The 21,790-nt window shown below is 37.6% G+C and overlaps 1 protein-coding gene across 1 annotated transcript in view; it reads left to right on the top strand.

Moving 5' to 3' along the window:
* LOC107589041 (voltage-dependent L-type calcium channel subunit alpha-1C-like) overlaps positions 1-21,790 on the top strand; it is a 125,882-nt gene that overhangs the window by 85,362 nt on the left and 18,730 nt on the right. Inside the window, exons 4-26 of the mRNA XM_016277345.1 lie at positions 6,261-6,400; positions 7,379-7,518; positions 8,058-8,219; positions 8,326-8,528; positions 9,813-9,916; positions 10,923-11,095; positions 14,453-14,543; positions 15,292-15,318; positions 15,739-15,899; positions 16,763-16,988; positions 17,064-17,265; positions 17,355-17,475; positions 17,566-17,680; positions 17,943-18,063; positions 18,394-18,463; positions 18,799-18,934; positions 19,066-19,195; positions 19,287-19,346; positions 19,481-19,587; positions 20,352-20,439; positions 20,567-20,674; positions 20,868-20,920; positions 21,021-21,167. Of these exons, the coding sequence (XP_016132831.1) occupies positions 6,261-6,400; positions 7,379-7,518; positions 8,058-8,219; positions 8,326-8,528; positions 9,813-9,916; positions 10,923-11,095; positions 14,453-14,543; positions 15,292-15,318; positions 15,739-15,899; positions 16,763-16,988; positions 17,064-17,265; positions 17,355-17,475; positions 17,566-17,680; positions 17,943-18,063; positions 18,394-18,463; positions 18,799-18,934; positions 19,066-19,195; positions 19,287-19,346; positions 19,481-19,587; positions 20,352-20,439; positions 20,567-20,674; positions 20,868-20,920; positions 21,021-21,167 (2,885 nt within the window). The remainder of the gene's footprint in view (positions 1-6,260; positions 6,401-7,378; positions 7,519-8,057; positions 8,220-8,325; positions 8,529-9,812; positions 9,917-10,922; positions 11,096-14,452; positions 14,544-15,291; positions 15,319-15,738; positions 15,900-16,762; positions 16,989-17,063; positions 17,266-17,354; positions 17,476-17,565; positions 17,681-17,942; positions 18,064-18,393; positions 18,464-18,798; positions 18,935-19,065; positions 19,196-19,286; positions 19,347-19,480; positions 19,588-20,351; positions 20,440-20,566; positions 20,675-20,867; positions 20,921-21,020; positions 21,168-21,790) is intronic.

The raw sequence follows: 21,790 nt of genomic DNA, 5'->3' as shown, positions 1-21,790 counted from the left end.
GCAATGCATATTACTAAAAAAAAAAAAAAAAGTATATATATATATATATATATATATATATATATATATATATACTTACACCACCGCATTCTCGGAAAACACACGTTGTTTGAACACACTGGACAACTAGTTGTAGTACAGTGCGAGAGAGCTGCTCATGTGTGGTTTCACTCTGGGTAAGTTACAGCGACGGAGAAGTGAGCTGTGCATCATCTGAAGGTTTTAGATCCAGTCACTGTTCTACACTGGAGCAGTTTCCGTCAGTTTTGTGCTCTGTGCGTGACTCAAATTCAGTGTCATGCGGGAGATGCAGAGAAGGACGCGAGTGCATTTACAGGCTTGATGCTCGTTGCACGTTTATACAGACAGTATTCGAGACGCTACAGTACAGTAAGCTGCTGTTTGAACGGGACATTTCGAGACTGTAAGGAAATGCGGTTGTCAATTCCTAAAACTGAGGGTGTGAACGTGGTTGTAGTTAATGTAGTGATTACTTTCATTTCTGGCGCTATGGCATTTTTAAACTGTGTCGGAGATGTTAGCGTGTCTCTAATAATATCGGTCACAAACATGATCACTGCACGATCTAATGTGCAGTGTCTTGTTAACTCACTGTCATGCATTGTGTGCAAATATGCATTTCTTTTCCCTCTTCACGTTTCGTTAATTTTCTCTGCTGCTAAAGAAACTCTTAAGCTTCTTAAAAGTCCTCGTCAGTACTCCTAACAATTTTGGACCTTAAGAGCTCTTTTAAGGGTTAAGATGCTTTCTGAATTACTTTCTTCTTTACTAGGATCTTTTCTTTAATTTTAAGAGGAAATCACTCTGGGTAAGTTACAGCGACGGAGAAGTGAGCTGTGCATCATCTGAAGGTTTTAGATCCAGTCACTGTTCTACACTGGAGCAGTTTCCGTCAGTTTTGTGTTCTGTGCGTGACTCAAATTCAGTGTCATGCGCGAGATGCAGAAAAGGACGCGATTGCAGATTGCATTCATACAGACAGTATCCAAGACGCTACTGTAGGCCTACAGTAAGCTGCTGTTTGAACGGGACATTTCGAGACTGTAAGGAAATGCGGTTGTCAATTCCTAAAACTGAGGGTGTGAACGTGGTTGTAGTTAATGTAGTGATTACTTTCATTTCTGGCGCTATGGCATTTTTAAACTGTGTCGGAGATGTTAGCGTGTCTCTAATAATATCGGTCACAAACATGATCACTGCACGATCTAATGTGCAGTGTCTTGTTAACTCACTGTCATGCATTGTGTGCAAATATGCATTTCTTTTCCCTCTTCACGTTTCGTTAATTTTCTCTGCTGCTAAAGAAACTCTTAAGCTTCTTAAAAGTCCTCGTCAGTACTCCTAACAATTTTGGACCTTAAGAGCTCTTTTAAGGGTTAAGATGCTTTCTGAATTACTTTCTTCTTTACTAGGATCTTTTCTTTAATTTTAAGAGGAAACACCCACATTTCTAAGATCTTTCTTAGAATTTTGTCACTAAGAGTAACTCTTTGCACTAAGAATTTTGATGAATACGGGCCCAGACCGTTTATTCTAAACAATAAAGGAAAATTGTATGTCTCATGCGCGGACTACAAAAACTTAAGCAAGAGTCAAGCCTTATTCCATACCATTTTCTTTACAGAACCAGTTTGCCCTGGTACTCATTACTGACGTGGAGGAAAAAGAGGATTCTGGCAGGTTTTGTGAGAAGGGTCTGGCTGCAGCCTTGCGCTTGCACTCTCAGACGTGCATTCTCAGGCTTGCACTCTCAGACACTTGCGCTTCTGCTAGCGAAGTCACTTGCAGTCTTTTTTATTTTTTATTTTGTTATATTTATTGATTACTTTTTGTTTGAATCTCTCAACATTTTACAACAGTAGCCAGGTGGTGAAGACAAGAAAAAAGAAACCAAATTACGAAGTCACTTGCAATCGCCACTTGCACTCTCCGATACCTGCGACGTCACTTGCAATTGACACAAATCGTGCGTGTTGCCAATGGAGACAAGACGCTGTGGTGGTGATTAAACGATTAAAACTAATTTTATACTATAACATACAGGGTCCTTCAAGAAAAAGACAAGACCCGCAAATCTGTGGCCACAGAACAGCAGAATATGAACGCAATGCACAAAGTCTCTCGTTAAGCGTTTTCCTCCTGTAGAAAAACATAAACACTTAATATGGCTTAATGTATTAAGATACATTAAGTGCAATTAAAAGATAAAATTCGATATATAGTTATTATTTCATGTACTACAAGACAAGCAGATGGCCATGAACACAATGAGCAAACTTTCACTTGTCCTCCCATACAGCAAAATGCTTAATGTGGCATAATAACGGATGATAAAGACCATTCAGTAGCCTATATGTCTTGTATGAACATGCATTATGAAATGCATTTCGTGCCCACCTCCGTCTGTCAGTGGATCAACAGCTTCCTGACAGACAGCTGATTCTGATTAAGTGATTTTAAAAGGATCAACTCCGTACAGGCAAGCAGACGAGCCCAGAATGCAATGCATTAAATTGCACGTTAAAATTTTTCCTCCCGAAATCATTATAAATAAAACACGTAATGTAGCTTAATGGACATAGACAATGGTATAAAAGAGCTGTAGACAGTTTATTCTATATGGAAAGACGCTTAACGCGAAACTTTGCGTGGTGCGTTTATTCTGGGCTCACCTGCTTGCCTGTATATTAGTTATGTAGGCCAGTGTTTCCCAACCTTTTTTTAGTCGCGGCACCCTTTGAAAATTTTAACAAACTTGTGGCACCCTACAAAATTAATTTTGTCACAATATTTGAATTTCTAACTTTGATATGATAATTTGAAAAGTATAGATATTCGGTGCAACAGGGAAGAACTGCAGAATATAATGTCATACAGATATTTTTTATATTATTAAAAAATGTTGTCCATCAATGGTGATAATCAGTAGGCTAATTTCTAATGAAGAGACCAATTTATGTGACAGATTTTAATGTAGGCTTTTATACATATGTAAACATTATTTAATTACCATTATAATAGCTATCTCACAAATTTTTGCTCACTCAGTGTTTTTTTTTTATTTTACAGTGGGATAATTTTGGTGCAGTAGCACGAGATAGCTTGATTTCAAACTTTGAATTGAATAAAAAATGACAAGTAAGCAGTCAGTAATAAAATAAGAACAAATAAATTAATTAATAATGATAGCACAAATAAAAAATAATGACAGGCCTTTGAATTAAATAAATTGCTTTTTAGTTTTTCAGGTAGGTCTAACAGTAGGGGTAAGATATTGAACTTTTTTTTTTAAATTTTTTCTACCAATTACCCAAATAATGTTTAGTCCTAGAAAGCTATTATTATCAGAGGACACGTGAGCATAACATAACGGTTAGCAGATCAATGAATGAGAGGGCAGCGTTACCAGAGTTGCCCATATACCACACCATGTTACAACACAGTAGGGCTATTGCAGACAGAAACAATACTGTACTACATCGATGTTTCCTCTCGGCTCAATGTTTGAGTGGACTTTGCTGTTCCGATGAGCATGAACGGTATACGAGTGGAGCGACTGAGCGGAGCGCACACGCATAGAGCGGAATAATACGCAGAGCGTCACACCACGTGAAAGTAAAATTTCGGTGCATCTCTAATTATTGCCGACATCAGAAATAGATATTATATAATAGATGCTCTTTTGAACATTTTAGCAATTTAAAAATATTAAAAATATATTTTTTACACGGCACCCCTGCTCTCGACAGACGGCACCCCGGTTGGGAAACACTGCTGTAGTCTATATTTTAATAATGAAGAGCATTGAGTTTGGTCTTTATCATCTTAGTCCATTATGCCACATTATGCCACGTTTTGCGGTGTGGGAGGAAAATACTATATACATATTCATTATATTAATAAACTGTATATTGAATTTGATATTTTAATAGCATCTTAATACATTAAGCCATGTTAAGTGTTTATGTTTTTCTACAGGAGGAAAACGCTTAGCGAGAGACTTTGCGGGTCTTGTCTTTTTCTCCTACAGATGGCTTGCAGGACCTTGTACGTTATGGTACAAAATTAGTTTTAATCATTTAATCACCACCACAGCGTCTTGTCTCCATTGGCAACACACACGATTTGTGTCGATTGCAAGTGACGTCGCAGGTATCGGAGAGTGCAAGTGGCGATTGCAAGTGACTTCGTAATTTAGTTTCTTTTGTCTTGTCTTCACCACCTGGCAACTGTTGTAAAATGTTGAGAGATTCAAACAAAAAGAACAAAAAAATAAAGACTGCAAGTGACGTCGCTAGCGGAAGTGCAAGTGTCTGAGAGTACAAGTCTGAGAATGCAAGTCTGAGAGTGCGAGCGTCTGCTGCCAGACCCTTTTGGGTTTTGTTGTTTGAATGGATCTGGGCTGGCGACCCAAAGCTCATGTGTACAAATCGGGAAGATCCATGAACTATTAAGAACAGGTTGACGATCAAGTTGATATTTTGTTAAAGTGACTGTTGACAGACAGAGCCATGGGAATATTTCTGTCTCTCTCAGTGAGCATAGCTGGAGCCCTTATTTTGTTCTGTAAACCCAAATGGCTCTCAGGGGACTGCACAGTCTCAGAGCAGCTCCCACGACCTCTCACCTCCTACGTCCACACACACAACAAATCAGGAGGAAAGGGGTGAAGCCAAGCAGGACTGACAGTATGTGTTCTGTTAGACTGCAAATGTTGTTGGATAACTGTTTTGTGCATGTTTTTTTACTTTTTTTAAATTCTATGACATATTCTATTTTAATGGTCCTTTACGCATTGTAAAACACAGAGGGAGTATGAGGACAGGACATCAAAATTAATCCATAATTAAATCTAATACAACAGATTCATCTGTCTGTTTAAATGTAATTGTTAGATGTTCTGTGTGTATGCGTGAGTATGTGTGTGTATGATCGCTGTGGTGTTGAACATGCTGATGACCGAGGGCTCTTGTCAGTAATTGAGCTTAATTAATTTAAGAGCCTCGGATTGATTCCAGATCTCAGAGTTTAGTCCACAGTAATGCAGGTGATGACTAACCCTGTTTTTAAAGCAGCTGGATTTATAATGTGATTCCACATAAACTAAACACTGTTCTGCTCCTGTTCAATGAGTAATTCACCCCAAAATGAAAATCTGTCATTATTTACTCACCCTCATGTTGTTTCAGTCTGCTAAACACAACAATAATTTGAAATGATCCATATTCATATATCCATTGTTTGATATTGTGTTAGAACAGTGTATGTTATATATACATTTATTTATTTATGTTACAATTAATTAAATATGGTTTAAGTCTACTATATTACAGTTTATGTAAATTGTGAAATTTGCACCTAGTAACATATTTATTGGACCACACAACTAGCTGCATTTGCATGTTTTTTCTCATTTGAATTATGCCGTTTTTATTTTTGAGTGCAGTTCTGCAGTGAATTCTGTATCATCTTCATACATTTAAGTGCTAAATTGACTATTTCCTTAAAAAAATAAGGCTTATCCCAGTGTTTATTTCAATATCCTCTCCACAATTGGCAGCAGAATTTTTTTTGTGCATGTAATAAAACCCTCAGCTACAATGACATTGTGGTCATTTTCCAAGCTAATGTTCTCCTTTCTGTGTAAATCAACTATTTTGACTTATCTTAAGATCTCTAGGACCTGCTGAAAATATTATCTTTTATTTATAGCTGCTTTGTCTATTTGGTGATTTAATCTGCCACAAGAATATCATATATTTGAACTGTTTTCATTTGAGGATTGTTTCAGCAAATATTGATATGCAGTCCATTTGATTAATCATGTATTTATTTCATTGCGTTTTTAAATCAATTGACAGCTAGTTGAAACACATCAGTTCTGAAATCCCTTTTCCCAGAGTCGTGTGGAGATGAATGTCTGTGTTTTGATCCTCACAGGAAAGTTGGGAAACAGTCAGCAAAGACTTTGAAATTCATCTGGCATTTACAGACGCAGCATTTCTGCTCTATAATCCTCTCGAACACAGTGTCTCTGGTGCACCGACATTCTGTGTGTTTGTGTGTGATATCTGTTCTTTTCTGATAGGCCTGATCTGTAATAAAATGTCATCCAGACAAATGGCTCAGTACATTTTCTGATGTGGGTTCAGAGCTTCTAGCGGCTTTATGCTTAAATATATTAGAGCTGATGCAATTAGAGAACTAATATCCTCTTTGTCTCTGTTTTGTCTGTCTAGGAACGGGTGGAGTATCTCTTTCTGATCATTTTTACGGTGGAAGCATTTCTCAAAGTTATTGCATACGGGTTGCTGTGTCACCCTAATGCGTACCTGCGGAACGGCTGGAACTTGTTGGATTTCATCATCGTGGTGGTAGGGTGAGTACAAGCTCCCGGTGTAACCTGAAGTAACCCCTGAGACATAGGAACATATGCATGCATGAGTGAGTGATCTGATCTCTGGTTTACAGTTTGAGTTATCGTAGTAATCTGACACACTTTAATAGAGAAGAATGCTTTTTGTAGGGTGTCAGTGGACAGCTTTGTTGTCTTTGCACAGAAGCTGAAATTGTGTTATGAAATGTAGTGTTTTAAATATGAAATTATAAACTTGTGTTCGTGGAACGTAAGCATGTTTATGAAACATAGCATGATTTATTACATTCTAAATATGAAAAATGTAAAAATAAACTTTCTTTAAAGTACTTTAATTGCTAAATAGGCTAAAAATATATAATTATTTATTGATATCTTTTTTTTATTTTATTGTATTTATTTTTTATCTTAATATTAGCTCTCTTATTTTAAAACACATAATGACGTCATTTATATGAACATTCAGTACTTTTCCAGGACTTTTGTTGGTTTCCCAGTAAAAGAAATGGTCAAATTCACTCACACTGCTGGTCTGAATGTCATTTCTGACAACTGGTCTGTTGCAGTTAAGCTCTATGTCTCATTTAAGTCATTTTTAAAAATAGACTTTCTTTATTTATTAAAAAAATCAAATAAAGTAGATTTATGTTTAAAACTAATTGCTAAAGAGGCTTTTCATTTTATTTTATTTTATCTTATTTTCAAATATAATATTAAATGTGCATGGTGTTGATAGCACTTATAAAAGTGTTTCAAAGTAGTGTTCACTTCCAGTAGAAATAAATGGTGTAATAAAAAAAACAACATAATAGTATGTTTTAAAAAAAAGCATTTTTTCCCCCCATGATTTTCATTTGTTGCCTACTGGGTAAAGTCAGGACTGCTTTCTTTTTCTCACTTAACAAATTTCTTAGTTTAAATTTAATGTGAAATGTAAATTGATAATGAATCGATAGCTTCCACTTTCTCTCTCTCTTTCAGGCTGTTCAGTGCAATATTAGAGCAGGCCACTAAAGGGGATGGTGGGACTTCAATGGGAGGCAAGGCTGCAGGGTTTGATGTAAAAGCCCTGCGAGCCTTTAGAGTGTTGAGACCTCTGAGACTCGTATCTGGAGTACCTAGTGAGTACACACACACACACATCTGATGACTGTTGAGTAAGTTGTCCATGAGTCAGAACTGAGAACCTGAGAGAACATGAATTTAAATAAATGTTCATTTCCTTCCTGTAGGAGGATCTGAAATTATTCGAAATGAAAACTCTATTAAGCCATTCTTATCAGCATGTGTAGGCACAGCTTTTTATTATTGTGTAGGCAAATTCATTTTTTTTTTCCTGATTGCCAGTTTTGTCCAGAATGCGAACATTCATTAGTTGTTATTATATGTCTCTCTGAAATACTTGAATCTGATTAAGCAGTCACTTTATTCTGCAGCCAAATAAGTGTAATGACTTTTAAACTGTATACTGTAATTGACCATTTGTTTTAAGCTGTTCTGGCTTCACAATGGGATCATAATTAGCTGATGACTGCACATTATCATTTTATTATTGATAATATTCTGAGTATAAACAGTTACTTTTCAGAATATAAATGCTTTACTCATAAAACAAAGAAAACCATCCATGAGAATTTTTTGATTCCTTGTGTGCTTGCAGGTTTACAGGTGGTGCTGAACTCCATCATTAAAGCCATGGTTCCCCTCCTGCACATCGCTCTGCTCGTTCTGTTCGTCATCATCATTTATGCCATCATCGGCCTCGAGCTCTTCATGGGCAAGATGCACAGAACCTGTTTTTTCTTCAAAGATGGACACAAAGGTCTGGGCTTGTATTATAAAATCTGTAGTATTTGTTCCTTCTTTGTTCTAGTCATTGGCCCCTGGTATTTACCCAGATCAGCTGACAAAATCCCGTTTTCTTTCAGGTACTATATCTGAAGAGAAGCCGGCCCCCTGCGCCCCAAGCTCCACCCATGGACGACACTGCTCCCCGACCAACATAACGCAGTGCATGATGGGATGGGCAGGCCCAAATGATGGAATCACGAACTTTGATAACTTTGCATTTGCCATGCTGACTGTGTTTCAATGCATCACGATGGAGGGCTGGACTGACGTCCTGTACTGGGTGAGTCTGCTCCAATAACGGCACACCACACCTACTGTATGACTGTATGAGCACACATGGTCTCTTTAATGAGAAAAGACACATGAATGAGGTACAGCAGGGTTAAGAATATCTCCCAGTGTCTTTAGTTAAAGATCCTAAAGGAACCCTATTTGAATTCCTACATAGAATCATAATGTAACTATAATGGGAATTTTCCTATAGGATTTCAGAGAAAATCTTATGGAACATAGGTAAAAATGCTGCTGCATAACATTTAAAGTGTTTCAAATATATTTGGGGGGATTTTATAAGCTCCCAATGTGATTGCCATTATTGATAGAGATTATTCCGAGGAGTTTTTGAAAGATTCATTCTTAGTTCCAAATTAGAATGGAAATTCTATTAGGAATCCACATTCTTTTGCGATTTATTTTATTTTATATGTATTTTTTAAATATATATATTTTTTGACTAGGTGAGTGGTGTGTATGTTACGGCTCAACAACAAGGATGACTTAATGGCTTGGGCCAGTGCTGCATCGCCACTGTAATTTTTACATTCATTGATTTTGTGCATCCATCTTTTTACCATGCGAATTTAAACCTTTGGATTTTTGTGATATATTTTACATTGAAAATATTCTGCTGATTCTTCACCAAGACAATGTTTTGAATTTGCAGAAATGACTTGTAATACAACAGTAAAAAAAGTGCTGAAAACTATCATTGATATGTTATCATATGACATTATTTTCTTGCAAAAGGGTGTTTATGAATTTATGAAGTTACATTATAGCTATATAAAACTTAGTATGAAATGATAAATATAAATATTTCCAGCAAGCATAAAACATTGCTAAAAACAAACATCAAACCTTCTAATATGGTGGGGCCACTGAAAATATTTGCATGGCAAGTAACAAAAAAAAAACTATTGGCCCGACTCGGTATCAGAAAAAGTCCTGTTGAGCCCTGTGAATGTGATTATATCACTGCTGCTCTCTAAAGATCATCTTCACTGTATCTCAGTCTTCTGCACTCTTCCAGATACTTAAAGTGATTGACGGTTTTCCTGATGACATCTTTTAATGCAGTCAAACAGACTCGGCTGAACGTCTCTCTCTCTCTCTCTGTCTCTCTCTGTCTTTCTCTCTTTTGAATTTGCTCTATGCTTCATGGGTTTTCTTGATGTTCTGGGTTTCTGAGGGACAAGCATGTGCTGCACTGCACTTGTTTCCGCTGACTGTTTTCCTCTCCTCTCCACTCTTCTTTCTTTTTCTAACTGTCCCCTCCTCGTCTCAGATGCAGGATGCCATGGGTTATGAGCTTCCATGGGTCTATTTTGTCAGTCTGGTCATCTTTGGATCCTTTTTCGTTCTAAATTTGGTTCTGGGTGTGTTGAGAACGTCAGCATTGTGTGCTGAATGTGTGTGTGTGTGTGTGTGTGTGTGTGGACAATAGAACAAGCTCTGTCTGAACTCTGATCAAACACATTTTCTTTCTCAAAGCACTGGGATTAAGCGAGCCAGAGAGGGGTTGTGTAGCACTGCCCAAGTCCAGCAGACACATACTAATTATTCATTCATCCCTTTTCAACTGTACCCCTCCATCCATCCATCCATCCCTCTCTTCCCCCGTACTCCATCCTTTCCTCCATTCCCAGGTGAATGATGCTGTAGGGAATTCCTGGCCATGGCTTTATTTTGTCACTTTAATCATCATTGGCTCCTTTTTTGTTCTTAATTTGGTTCTTGGGGTTTTAAGCGGGTAAGGGACACTCATTCATTCTCTCTCCATCTTCTTTATTTCTAACTACATTGTTATCCTTTGGGGGGCGTGTGTGTGAGAGAGCTCTGTTATCTTCCTTAGTCTTTTTTGTGTTTAAAACAAGTCTACAAGCAAGGGTCAAAAGATGTTTTGTTTGCCTTTTTATTTTTCTGTTATTAAAATGAGTTTATGAATGTGTCTTGTTCTGTTTTTTTACAAGAAATGCACCACTGTACAAAAGTTTGGGGTCAGTAAGATTAAAAAAAAAATAATAATAATAATTAGTTATTTTTTTATTAAGCAAGGACACATTAAGTTTATGAAAGGTAAAGTCATTTATAATGTAACAAAAGACTTTAATTTCAAATAAATGCTGTTCTTTTGAACTTTATATTCATCAAATAATCCTAAGCATCACAACTGTTTTCAACATTGATAATAATAAGAAATGACTGCTTTCATAATGTTCAAAAACATTAAAGAACCCCAAACTTTGAACAGTAGTGTATGTGCCCTTACAGAAGTGTTTCTAATATTTATTTGCACTTTTAATATTTTCTTATTATTACACTTTCTTTTCTAAATCAGTCTGTTTATTTTATGGGATGGATATTTAGAGGAAGTCTCTCTCTTTCCATTTCTCAGAGAGTTCTCTAAAGAGCGAGAAAAGGCCAAAGCTCGCGGTGATTTCCAGAAGCTCCGTGAGAAGCAGCAGCTGGAGGAGGATCTAAAGGGCTACCTGGACTGGATCACTCAGGCGGAGGACATCGACCCTGAGAACGACGACGAGGGACTGGATGACGACAAGCCTAGAAATCGTGAGTATAAAGAAGGGAAGCACCAGGTTGGGGCAAATTGATCTGCTCTGAGTTTGTTAGCATCTGAGACGTTTTGCAAGAGCTTTGTCCGTGCAAATTTAATATATTAATTTTAAATGCAGATGAGGACATTGAAATGTTACATTTTAGGTGTTACAGTGTTAAATGCCGACTTTTCTATTGTTTTAATTTATACTGAAAATACTTACAAATATCTACATGAAATATTGTTTCTTTTATCTCTGGTCCTTCAAGCATGATCAAGGCCTGACGTCCTATAGGCAGCTAGTCAATTTAGGCAATTTTGAGTAATATTCACTGAAAACATAAGTTTGTCTATTAGCTAGTTTTACATGTTCAGATATTATGTTTATTGTCATTACGGATACTGTATCTGTTTTATATTTGATTAAAACAAACAGCAGCTCACCTAAAATATTGATTGTGAGATTGGCTGCCAACATGCCTGCGTTTGTATTTGTAGAGCACAAAAACTTTGGAGAAAGTTAATCTTGCTTGCTGAGACAGATATACATTATTTGGCCATATTACTGCATACACAATATTTAGATATGATATGGATTGTTCCAGTTGCAGATGAGAGAAACTCACCACAAACTAAAACGTGAATGAATAGATGAATGTGTTTGTGTTTGTATTTTGGCAGGTTTTGCTATCCATATTAGGAATGACATTTTTGAAAATAAGCAAGCAGAGGCAGACCAAATGTCCTCGTGGGGGACTTTTGTCTCCATAAGGACAAAAGGTTCACAAAATGTCTAGACAGTAATCTACACTAGATAAAAAGATGTCTACACTAGACTAGAAAAAGATGCCAGTTTTAGGCTTTGTTTATATTAAGAATAATAGATGTGAATGGAAAGTCCCTGCAGGGATATGCATATATACATATACATATATATATATATATATATACAGACTTTTGTGTGCGTGTATTTGCACTTATTTTTGACACTGGTATTTCAGAGCCTCAGATTGTGTATGGTCAATCCGGCCCCTTACTGAGATCAGATAGGAAAACACTTTCACACACGTACAGTATATAGAGATATACTGTAATCCACATGCTGACGCACATCTAGTGGCACAAAATACAACTGCAGCTCAGTAATTTAACAGATTATTTATATTTTTTGTATTAACAGTAATGTTTTATGTTAAGTAATTTGTGTCAAGTGTCTTGAGTTGGTTGTGACCGCCATTCTTAGCGATAAATGTTTGGGGCAGAGAGGGCTGGTGGCATATCTCTCTCTTCCTGTCTGTCTGCGAGTGTGTCTGTCTTTGACTGTTTGAGTCTCGCTCTGTTGTTTTCAGGGAAGACTCATCGTTTACAGTACATCCGTGGAGCGGTGAAGAAAAAAGCAGCTCTGCTTCGTAAGGCGTGTGCGTCTCCATAGCAACCACGGTTTACTTTTGCTTGTTTGCATGACAAAAGTGCAACAAGCCCCCCAGACCTTTATACTGGCCCCCAGCACATCCTCCCCCCACCCAGACTGGTCAACCTGGGTACGGAGGGCGATGGGGTCTCCCTGCTCAGTTCTCTGTATTTTAGATTTCTGAATGATGACGGGCATGAAAATCTGAGGGTTTTGATATTTGGACTCACTGCGCTTTTGGGGTTGTAGAAGTCTTTCTGTTTGAAATATCTGGACTTATAGCATGTCTTTTTTTTTTCTCTCCAGGTATTTTAATCAGAATCAGGTGCTTTGTAGTAAATTTTAGTCACACATCAGGCTTCTGTTCCGATGTGATCTGCATGTGATACTTAGATAGAAACATTTCTGCTGTGCACACCACGGTTCAGATGGTTCTGTCTCTGAGGTTGTGATTTCTCTTTGACAGCCACGGTGAGATGTTAATAGAGATAGATCGCAAAGTATTGTGGACATTTTTCTCCTGACTCTTGTTGCTTCACCCCCATCTACGTGAGATTTGTTTCGAGTGTTTGCGTTATGTATTTTATCTGAAATATCTTTTAAAAAGAGGGGAAAATTACAAGAGTAATGTTCATTTCATTTTTAAATACATCAATTTTCATAGTACATCATCAGCATACTGATGTAGTCTGGATGATAATGTGTGTTTTTAACTAAGAAATAGAATTAGGAGAAAATATCAGAGCCAATGAAAATGCAGCATGGAATTTAGGCACCCTGCTTGACCCCGCCCCATGTGCATGTTAATGAGATGGAATTGTAGGTCTGCATGCTGATTGGTAGATTAGCATTGTTTTGACTAAAAAAACAGTCTTTTACATGATGTATTTGGGTAAGTTTGTCCAACTTTGGTTTGTTTTGTTTTGAAATCTGAATGAACCCATCCAAAAAACATCTGAAAGGAACCCATTCAAATCATTAAGTGTTTATGCTGTTGGTTTGAGGTCTAGTTTAATAAAGATTGATTCATTGGTTCAACTCCCATCACACACAGTATGTGTGTGTTGATGAAATGTGGTATTCTATTCTTTTCAAACTCTTTTTGGGGCAGACATTCTCACATATGGTCCACATCTGAGCATGGATATGAATGAAAGGTTGGCTTGGCTGTCATCAAGACTGTTGAGTCTGTTTAATAAGAACTGGCTCAGTAGCAACTTTCTCGAATTTTTTTTTATTTATTCAAACTCTTTTTCTTCCTACCTGTTTAACAGGTCTAATTTAGCATGTTTTTATATTACGATTTTACTATAGTTTTGTCCTTATGACAAAACTGAATTTGTGATTTGGTTTTTTTATTTGCATATCAGTGACAAACAGCTTTGTTTTTTTGACACATCATATACAAAACGATCTAATCTCTGTTTCTCATTGAAACTGCACCTGTCACAGTCAACAAACACATTGTGATTTAGCTCATGATGTATTCTTTTTGGTGGCTTGCTGTGAAGAATATTTCACATATGTTCTAGAGAGAGAGAGAGAGAGAGAAAAGAAAACTCCTTAGATGAATGCAAAAGGTCATGGCAGATGTTTTCTTTAGTAAACGGTTTGTCTTTGAATCACACATCAGTGAGATTATTGTCCTTGCAGTTAGACTTATGCATTATGTTTTATGTTCTATGTTAAAACTCCATTTTATTTACTTGCCAAAGCCTGTTTTTACTCACATTTGTCATTTGGTAAGTGTTAATTTTGAACCCTGATCATATCTGCTGTCAGTGTAAAAGCTTAAGTAAGGGTTCTTTAGAGGTTGAAAGTCTTTGTGTGTGTGTGTGTGTGTGTGTGTGTGTGTGTGTGTGTGTGTGTGAGAAACCAGCCTTTGATGAGCAATGAGTATAATCTTTTGCTGGGAATTCATCGCACTCTCTCTCCCTCTCTTTCCCTCTCTCTCGTGCAGTGAGTATACCGGCCAGTGAAAATGAGTCAGTGAACACTGATAATGCTCCCGCTGGAGACATGGAGGGAGAGACCTGCTGTACTCGCATGGCGTAAGTCCCCAAAGCATCCCGTTCCTCCTCTTTTCTCCTCCTCCTTCTGTTCTCCTTCCTGATAATCTCTTCTCCTTTTCCTCTAATTCCGTAATTACATTTCTATTTCCCTCCATGTTTAATTCTCTTCAGACTTATGCTTTTCAGTATTCAGACATTTACAGAGATCTCAGTTGTAAGGTTGAGAGCTAGTTTTAAATGGTTTTAGGAGTCCAAGTTAATGCCAGTGAACTCAGCAGGGCTCAGTGGGCGGCTCCCGTGATCTTCATTGTGTTTTTTTCTTTTTTCTCTGTGCATCTGTTGCTGTCATCTGTTTTCCAGCTGATCTGCCCCGTTAGTGATCAGTGTTTTGTGTCACAAACACAGACAGGAACATTTATGCAATACACAGCCATAACAGTAATTATGTACAAACATTCCCACAGATATTGAAAATATGTAACCAGTTAAATAATAAGAACTGTTTAATTTCTCATAAATATGAATGTATACTGCAAGTTGAATGTAACAAAAATGTTTCCTGAAAACAGTAAGGCAATGCAGCACTCAGTGTCTATCTATCTATCTATCTATCTATCTATCTATCTATCTATCTATCTATCTATCTATCTATCTATCTATCTATCTATCTATCTATCTATCTATCTATCTATCTATCCCCCCCAGTTCTGCTGTCTCTGTGGAAACACTGTCCTTCATGATGTTGTGTCTGTTCTGTATGTATAATACATTCTGTTTTCCATTCCAGAAATAGGATCTCCAAATCCAAATTCAGGTTAGTACATTACATACCGCTGGAAGGCGAGGCTGCCTTCCTTACTGCTCTTCATATATATATGTGTGTGTGTGTTTTGTGTGTGTTTGTTGTGTTTCGATGCCAGTGTTGTGTTTTGATCATCACGGTTGCCCTCTAATCAGTGGCTGAACATCCATTAACAAGTTTAGACTGCCAGTGTTGTTCAGGTTAGATTTGTTTGCTATAGATGCCAAAAGAATTGAGAGCAGCAGCATTTCCAATCACTGCCAGTACACACACACATAGTTGTTATGTTTCCAGATAGTGCATTTAGTGAATACTGAAAGGATGTTTATCCCGGCTGGTAAGAATGGTGTCAGATTGTACAGACTTTGAATTTTGCACGTTTTATATGATATTTCTCTCTCTGTTTCTCTGTCTCTCTCTTTGTATTTGCAGTCGATATTCACGCCGATGGAATCGGTTATGTCGGCGCACGTGCCGTGCAGCAGTGAAGTCAAATGTGTTCTACTGGCTGGTGATTTTCCTGGTATTTTTGAACACGCTTACCATTGCCTCTGAGCACCACCAGCAGCCAGACTGGCTCACCAATGTACAAGGTACACAACACTACAATACCGTACATACTTCAATATACAATACTGTTGCTACTAAAATAAACAACAATGCAGCCTTGAGCGGTCAAATATTTAGTGTACGTGTGATATACTTCATATTTTGATTAGTTGTCCTTGGTGAAGCTACTTTTATGACTTCCATATCTCGTATCTCTCAGAGCTCAGCAGTGACCATCCAATCCCATAAAACCCCATCAAATATTGTTGCGTAAATTGATCTCAGAACCTTGGTTTGATTTGTCTATACTGAAGAACTTTGTACACACTTTGTGTTACACCTTGTAACACTATATTAGTTTTTTCCCCCAGACACACTCAATGTACAGAACTGTTCATAAGATTTTAAGATAAGATTTTTTTAATGTTTTAGTCTCTTATGCTCACAAAGGTGGCGTTTATTTGATCAAGTGAAAACAGTAATATTGTGAAATATTATTGTAATTTATAAACTATTACTTAAAATGTAATTTATTCCGGTGATGGATCAGTTGTGCAGCTTAATATCTTTTTGGAAGCCATGATACATTTTTAACATTATAAAATGTATTTACTGTCACTTTTGATCAATTTAAGTATTAATTAAAGTATTTAATTATTTATATTTATTTTAAATGATTGTAACACAGTTTGTGCTGAATAAGGTGTAATCAGACTTTACCCATTAATATGTTTATAAGAAACTGAAAAAAAAAAACACGCTATTGTCAGGGCATGTCAAAACTTCTTCAGGGCAAAAAACACTCTCAGACCTCAGAGGGTTAAAAAAAACTGTAGTGAACAGCTTTTCAGGTCTCTGTGGTGTATAAATCTCATAGTGAATGGATGTGTTGTTTCTGTGCTTACAGATATCGCCAATAAGGTGATGCTGGCTCTTTTTACCGGTGAGATGCTGCTGAAGATGTACAGCCTGGGCCTACAGGCCTATTTCGTCTCCCTTTTTAACCGCTTCGACAGTTTTGTGGTGTGCGGTGGAATTCTGGAGACTATCCTGGTAGAGACTAAGATCATGTCGCCCCTCGGCATCTCTGTGCTGCGCTGTGTGCGTCTGCTCCGCATCTTCAAGATCACCAGGTATGTGTTAAAGTCATGTATGTTTCATTCATTGTGGGGTGTGACTTTGTATTAATGCTGACTGTCCTCTCTCAGGTACTGGAACTCTCTCAGTAATCTAGTGGCGTCTCTGCTGAACTCGGTGCGCTCTATCGCGTCCCTGCTTCTGCTACTCTTCCTGTTCATCATCATCTTCAGTCTGCTCGGAATGCAGCTCTTTGGTGGCAAGTTCAACTTTGACGAGACGCGCCGCAGCACCTTCGATAACTTCCCCCAGTCTCTCCTCACCGTCTTTCAGGTTCTGCCACAGTCTGAACCACAGCAAACACTCTTCATGTGTCTTCAAACCTGACTCATGTTTGATTTGGATTTATTTTCTGATTGTAGATTTTGACCGGAGAGGACTGGAACTCTGTGATGTTTGATGGGATCATGGCGTACGGTGGGCCCTCCTTTCCTGGCATGCTTGTCTGCATTTATTTCATCATCCTCTTCATCTGCGGAAACTGTATCCTAAAACCTGTTTAACACAACATTATGTGACAAAATAAAAGAGTTCATTATAAAACAGATATTTCTGTTCCTGAACTCTAAACAGACATCCTCCTGAATGTCTTCTTGGCCATTGCCGTGGACAACCTGGCAGACGCAGAGAGTCTGACATCAGCGCAGAAAGAGGAAGAGGAGGAGAAAGAGAGGAAGAAGCTGGCCAGGTTCAATGACTCACAGTTCACATGAGTGCAATACTTTGAGGTGGTCTGAGGTCCCGTAAAACCTTTCTATAAAGATTTCCTGCCCCCTGCCTAATGAGCTCATTAAGTGTATCAGTTATGACTTCATTAGTTTAACATTGAGGAAATTAAGGATCATTTTGCAGAAGTGTTTTTGTCCCTCTGAAGAGCTGTAAATACAGGTGCTTAGTGGGACCGTAAAGCTGCAAACGCACACATTCATGACGCAATTTCTGTCTTACAGAACGGCCAGTCCAGAGAAGCGCCAGAACTCTGAGAAACCACCTCTGGAGGATGAAAAGAAAGAGGAAAAGATTGAACTAAAATCCATCACTTCTGATGGAGAGACACCAACTGCTACCAAGGTCACTAGCAAGAGGCCACATAGAAACACAGATTAAGGGAACAGATTAATAGCAATATAGTGCACACAGCCTGGAGTGGCGACGGTGGCAACAAAAACATTATAAAAGACACTAATCTTATTGTTTATTGTATGTAATTTAAAAAAATTACGTACAGACCACAGACAGAAATGCACAGATGCCAACTATTTTAAATTTTTTGTAATAATGAATTATTTTTAATTACCATTTTACAGTAATTTGTGGGGTGAATAATTATATTTTTAATTATATTGATATTATTAATGATTTATAATAAATATTTTAAAATGGTTTGCTTTCTGATTTTAGATCAACATAGATGAGTACACAGGGGAGGAGAATGAGGAGAAGAACCCATATCCTGTGAACGATTTCCCAGGTGTGTTAAGAGAATGTGCTAAAAAAAGACTGTTTTTTCGTTAAAAAACTGAAGAAAGAGTCTACAGTCGAGTCTAGCAATTCTACAGAAGAGCCCAGGCCTGTTTTATTCAGCTCTGGGAGCACTCTATGTGAACTGTTTTTCGGTTGAGCGAAGGCGTCTTTCTCTTTACTCTTGCTGATTTCCCCCAAGTTCAACACATTTCCTGGTCCATGTCATCTTCACTTTTTTTTTTACAGTAATGCAAAGACGTGTGTGGAACTGTTGAGAGATGATGTGTCTGATGCACTTCGTGGAATTCTTTCCAAAAAATCTCTCTTGCTTGTTCTTTTCAGCAGCAGCGGAGGACGATGAGGAGCCAGAGATGCCAGTAGGTCCTCGTCCACGTCCACTCTCCGACATTCAGCTGAAGGAGAAAGCTGTCCCCATGCCAGAAGCCAGAGCTTTCTTTATTTTCAGCCCCGATAACAAGTATGAAAACCACATATATACTTAAAGACCTCGATTTTCACATCAGTGGGTTATGTTACTTAGTAGTTATTCAAAATCCAAACCCAAAAGTGTCTCTCAAACCCATTTTTTCTGCTCTCTCTCTTCTGTAGGTTCAGGGTTTTGTGTCATAAGATTGTAAACCACAACATCTTCACCAATTTAATCCTGTTCTTTATACTGCTGAGCAGTATTTCACTGGCAGCGGAGGACCCAGTGAATAATGACTCATTCAGGAATCAGGTACACACAAACACACACTGACATGTACATCACATTTGTAGCGCTGCTGTTATGAGGCTTTGATATGTGCGCCTCTCTTTTTCTCTGCTAGATTCTAGGCTATGCAGATTATGTGTTTACAGGAATCTTCACCATAGAGATCATACTGAAGGTAAATTTACATTTTAAAGGTAAAAGTGTCCCAGTTCATTTCATGCTAATCTTTCCTACTACAGCCTTCTCCATGTTTCTTCCATACTCATCTAATTCCTCACTGACTCTCCATTTGTCCGCTCTTCCTCTCAGATGACAACGTATGGAGCATTCCTACATAAGGGTTCATTTTGTCGGAATTATTTTAATATTTTGGATCTGGTGGTGGTCAGTGTGTCTCTGATCTCCTCTGGAGTTCAGTAAGTACCTTTTTCCAAACTAACTGACAAACTAACCAGGATTACTGCTTCTCATGTCACAAATAACATATTCAATGTAACGCTTTTTAATACCAATGTCCAATTAAATGCTATTTGTGTCTGGCCAATTCAGTGTTGTTATTGTTAACTAAAAGTAAAACTATTCAAAAATATTTTTGGTAATTGAAATGTATCTGAAATAAAGTAAATTATAAATATTAGATGGAAAAACTTTAATGAAAATTTTGAAACATTGCCTTGGCAACTAACTGAAATAAATGTAAAACGTTGAAGTTGAAGTATTAAAATAAAAAATGATAAAAAAAAACATTATTTAGAATTTTTTTAATAATTGTAACAAATTATCTTATAAAGCACATAACAAACTGACTAAAACTTAAACTAAAATGAACATGAAAAAATTCACTAAAAATATTACTAAATACTATAATAGTATATAAAGAATACTCAAGATGCTGTCTGTATGTATGTATATATTCATATTCTTCTGATTATTGTTTAATTATTATAATAAAATAGAAATATAATAAAAATTCATTTAGCCTTTGGCGCCAATGTAGAATTTTTTTGATTGCATTATTACTTAATCTATTAACAGAGTTGAACGGGGAAATGCATTTACCTCCTAATACCTCCTCTGCTGTCCAGGGGCATCTGCTTCTCTGTATAGTGTTTTGTTTAGGTCACATGATCAGTAATTAGCCATTCTGATTGGAGGAGCTGAACTGTACTGTGATTCACAGGTCAAGTGCCATTAATGTAGTGAAGATTCTCAGAGTGCTGAGGGTGTTGAGGCCCCTGAGAGCAATCAACAGAGCCAAGGGCCTCAAAGTGAGTCTCTCTCTTTTACAAAAAAAAAACAAAAAACTGTTCAGATGACTCTAGCCTACACTTTCCATATAGTGTGATGGATGCGCTGAGCATTTATTTTAACTGAGAGCTTTGTTTGTATCCACAGCATGTGGTCCAGTGTGTGTTTGTAGCCATCCGTACCATCGGGAACATCGTTATCGTCACCACTTTGCTGCAGTTCATGTTTGCCTGTATTGGTGTTCAACTTTTCAAGGTAATTTGTGCTTTCTCACAACACGTACTTCTGTAAAAGAGCAAAACAGTGAAAGGTTTATATATTATTGCTGAAAATCTAGTTCTCTACAGAGAAAATGAATGGGATTTTAGTCCGGTTCTGTTGTATGTGCTGTTGGGATTTTTTTGTGTTGTAAAATGTTCATGTGTGAGAACTGATGTTTGTTTTCTAGGGCAAATTCTTCTACTGCACAGACACCTCTAAACAGACACAGTCCGAATGCAGGTAACATCCCTTTTCTTTGAGCACAAATTTTACAGTAACATTTACATTAAAAAACAGCTCATTCATATGTATATGTGTGCACTGTGTGTGTGTATTACAGGGGGTCCTATATATTATTCAAAGATGGGAATGTTGGGAAGCCAGTGAAATCACAGCGTTCATGGGAGAACAGTGACTTCAACTTTGATGATGTCCTGCAGGGCATGATGGCTCTGTTTGCCGTGTCCACTTTTGAGGGTTGGCCAGGGTGCGATACACAAACACACTCAAACTTGCTCACACACATACTTCTTCTTCACACATAATTCTTAAATATACAGTATTTCAATCATGACAACTCTCTGAAGATTTTAGCATGGTGATGGATATGACAATGTTAATGTATTTGGTCTTGGCGGAATAGATCTGCTACGCTGCTGCTGAATTGCTGCTGCTGTTGGTTATTGCTGTAGTTGTAGATTATTGCTGCTGCTGCTGCTGCAAGCAAGTACAGGAACTTGCTACTGCCAATGCATATGGCGATACGGTGCCATGAGTATTTAAGACATACTGCTGCTGCACAAATAGCATATAAAATAACCCGTAGCAGATCTATACAGGTGGAGCTGGGGAAGGTGGAGGGTTTCAGAGAACTCTGAAAGCACGCTGCAGGAATCTCTAGTGAATGCTAGCCAGCCATATAAATGCAAGGCAGTAAGCTCATTGGCTGCATATGCAGCATGAACCAATCAGCTTGTGACAAGTCGTTTAACTCTCTGAATATCATCAGTTACGTTAACACCCCGTCAGAGTTTCATGACTGAAATATATATATATATATATATATATATATATATGGGGGGGGGGGGGCAAAAAAGGTTTTTCGGCACC

This window comes from Sinocyclocheilus grahami, unplaced genomic scaffold (assembly GCF_001515645.1).
Source record: "Sinocyclocheilus grahami isolate Dianchi unplaced genomic scaffold, SAMN03320097.WGS_v1.1 scaffold111.1, whole genome shotgun sequence".
Lineage (NCBI taxonomy): Eukaryota > Metazoa > Chordata > Actinopteri > Cypriniformes > Cyprinidae > Sinocyclocheilus > Sinocyclocheilus grahami.
The sequence above is the reverse complement of the archived record's forward strand: the minus strand, read 5'-3'. Positions and strand labels throughout refer to the sequence as shown.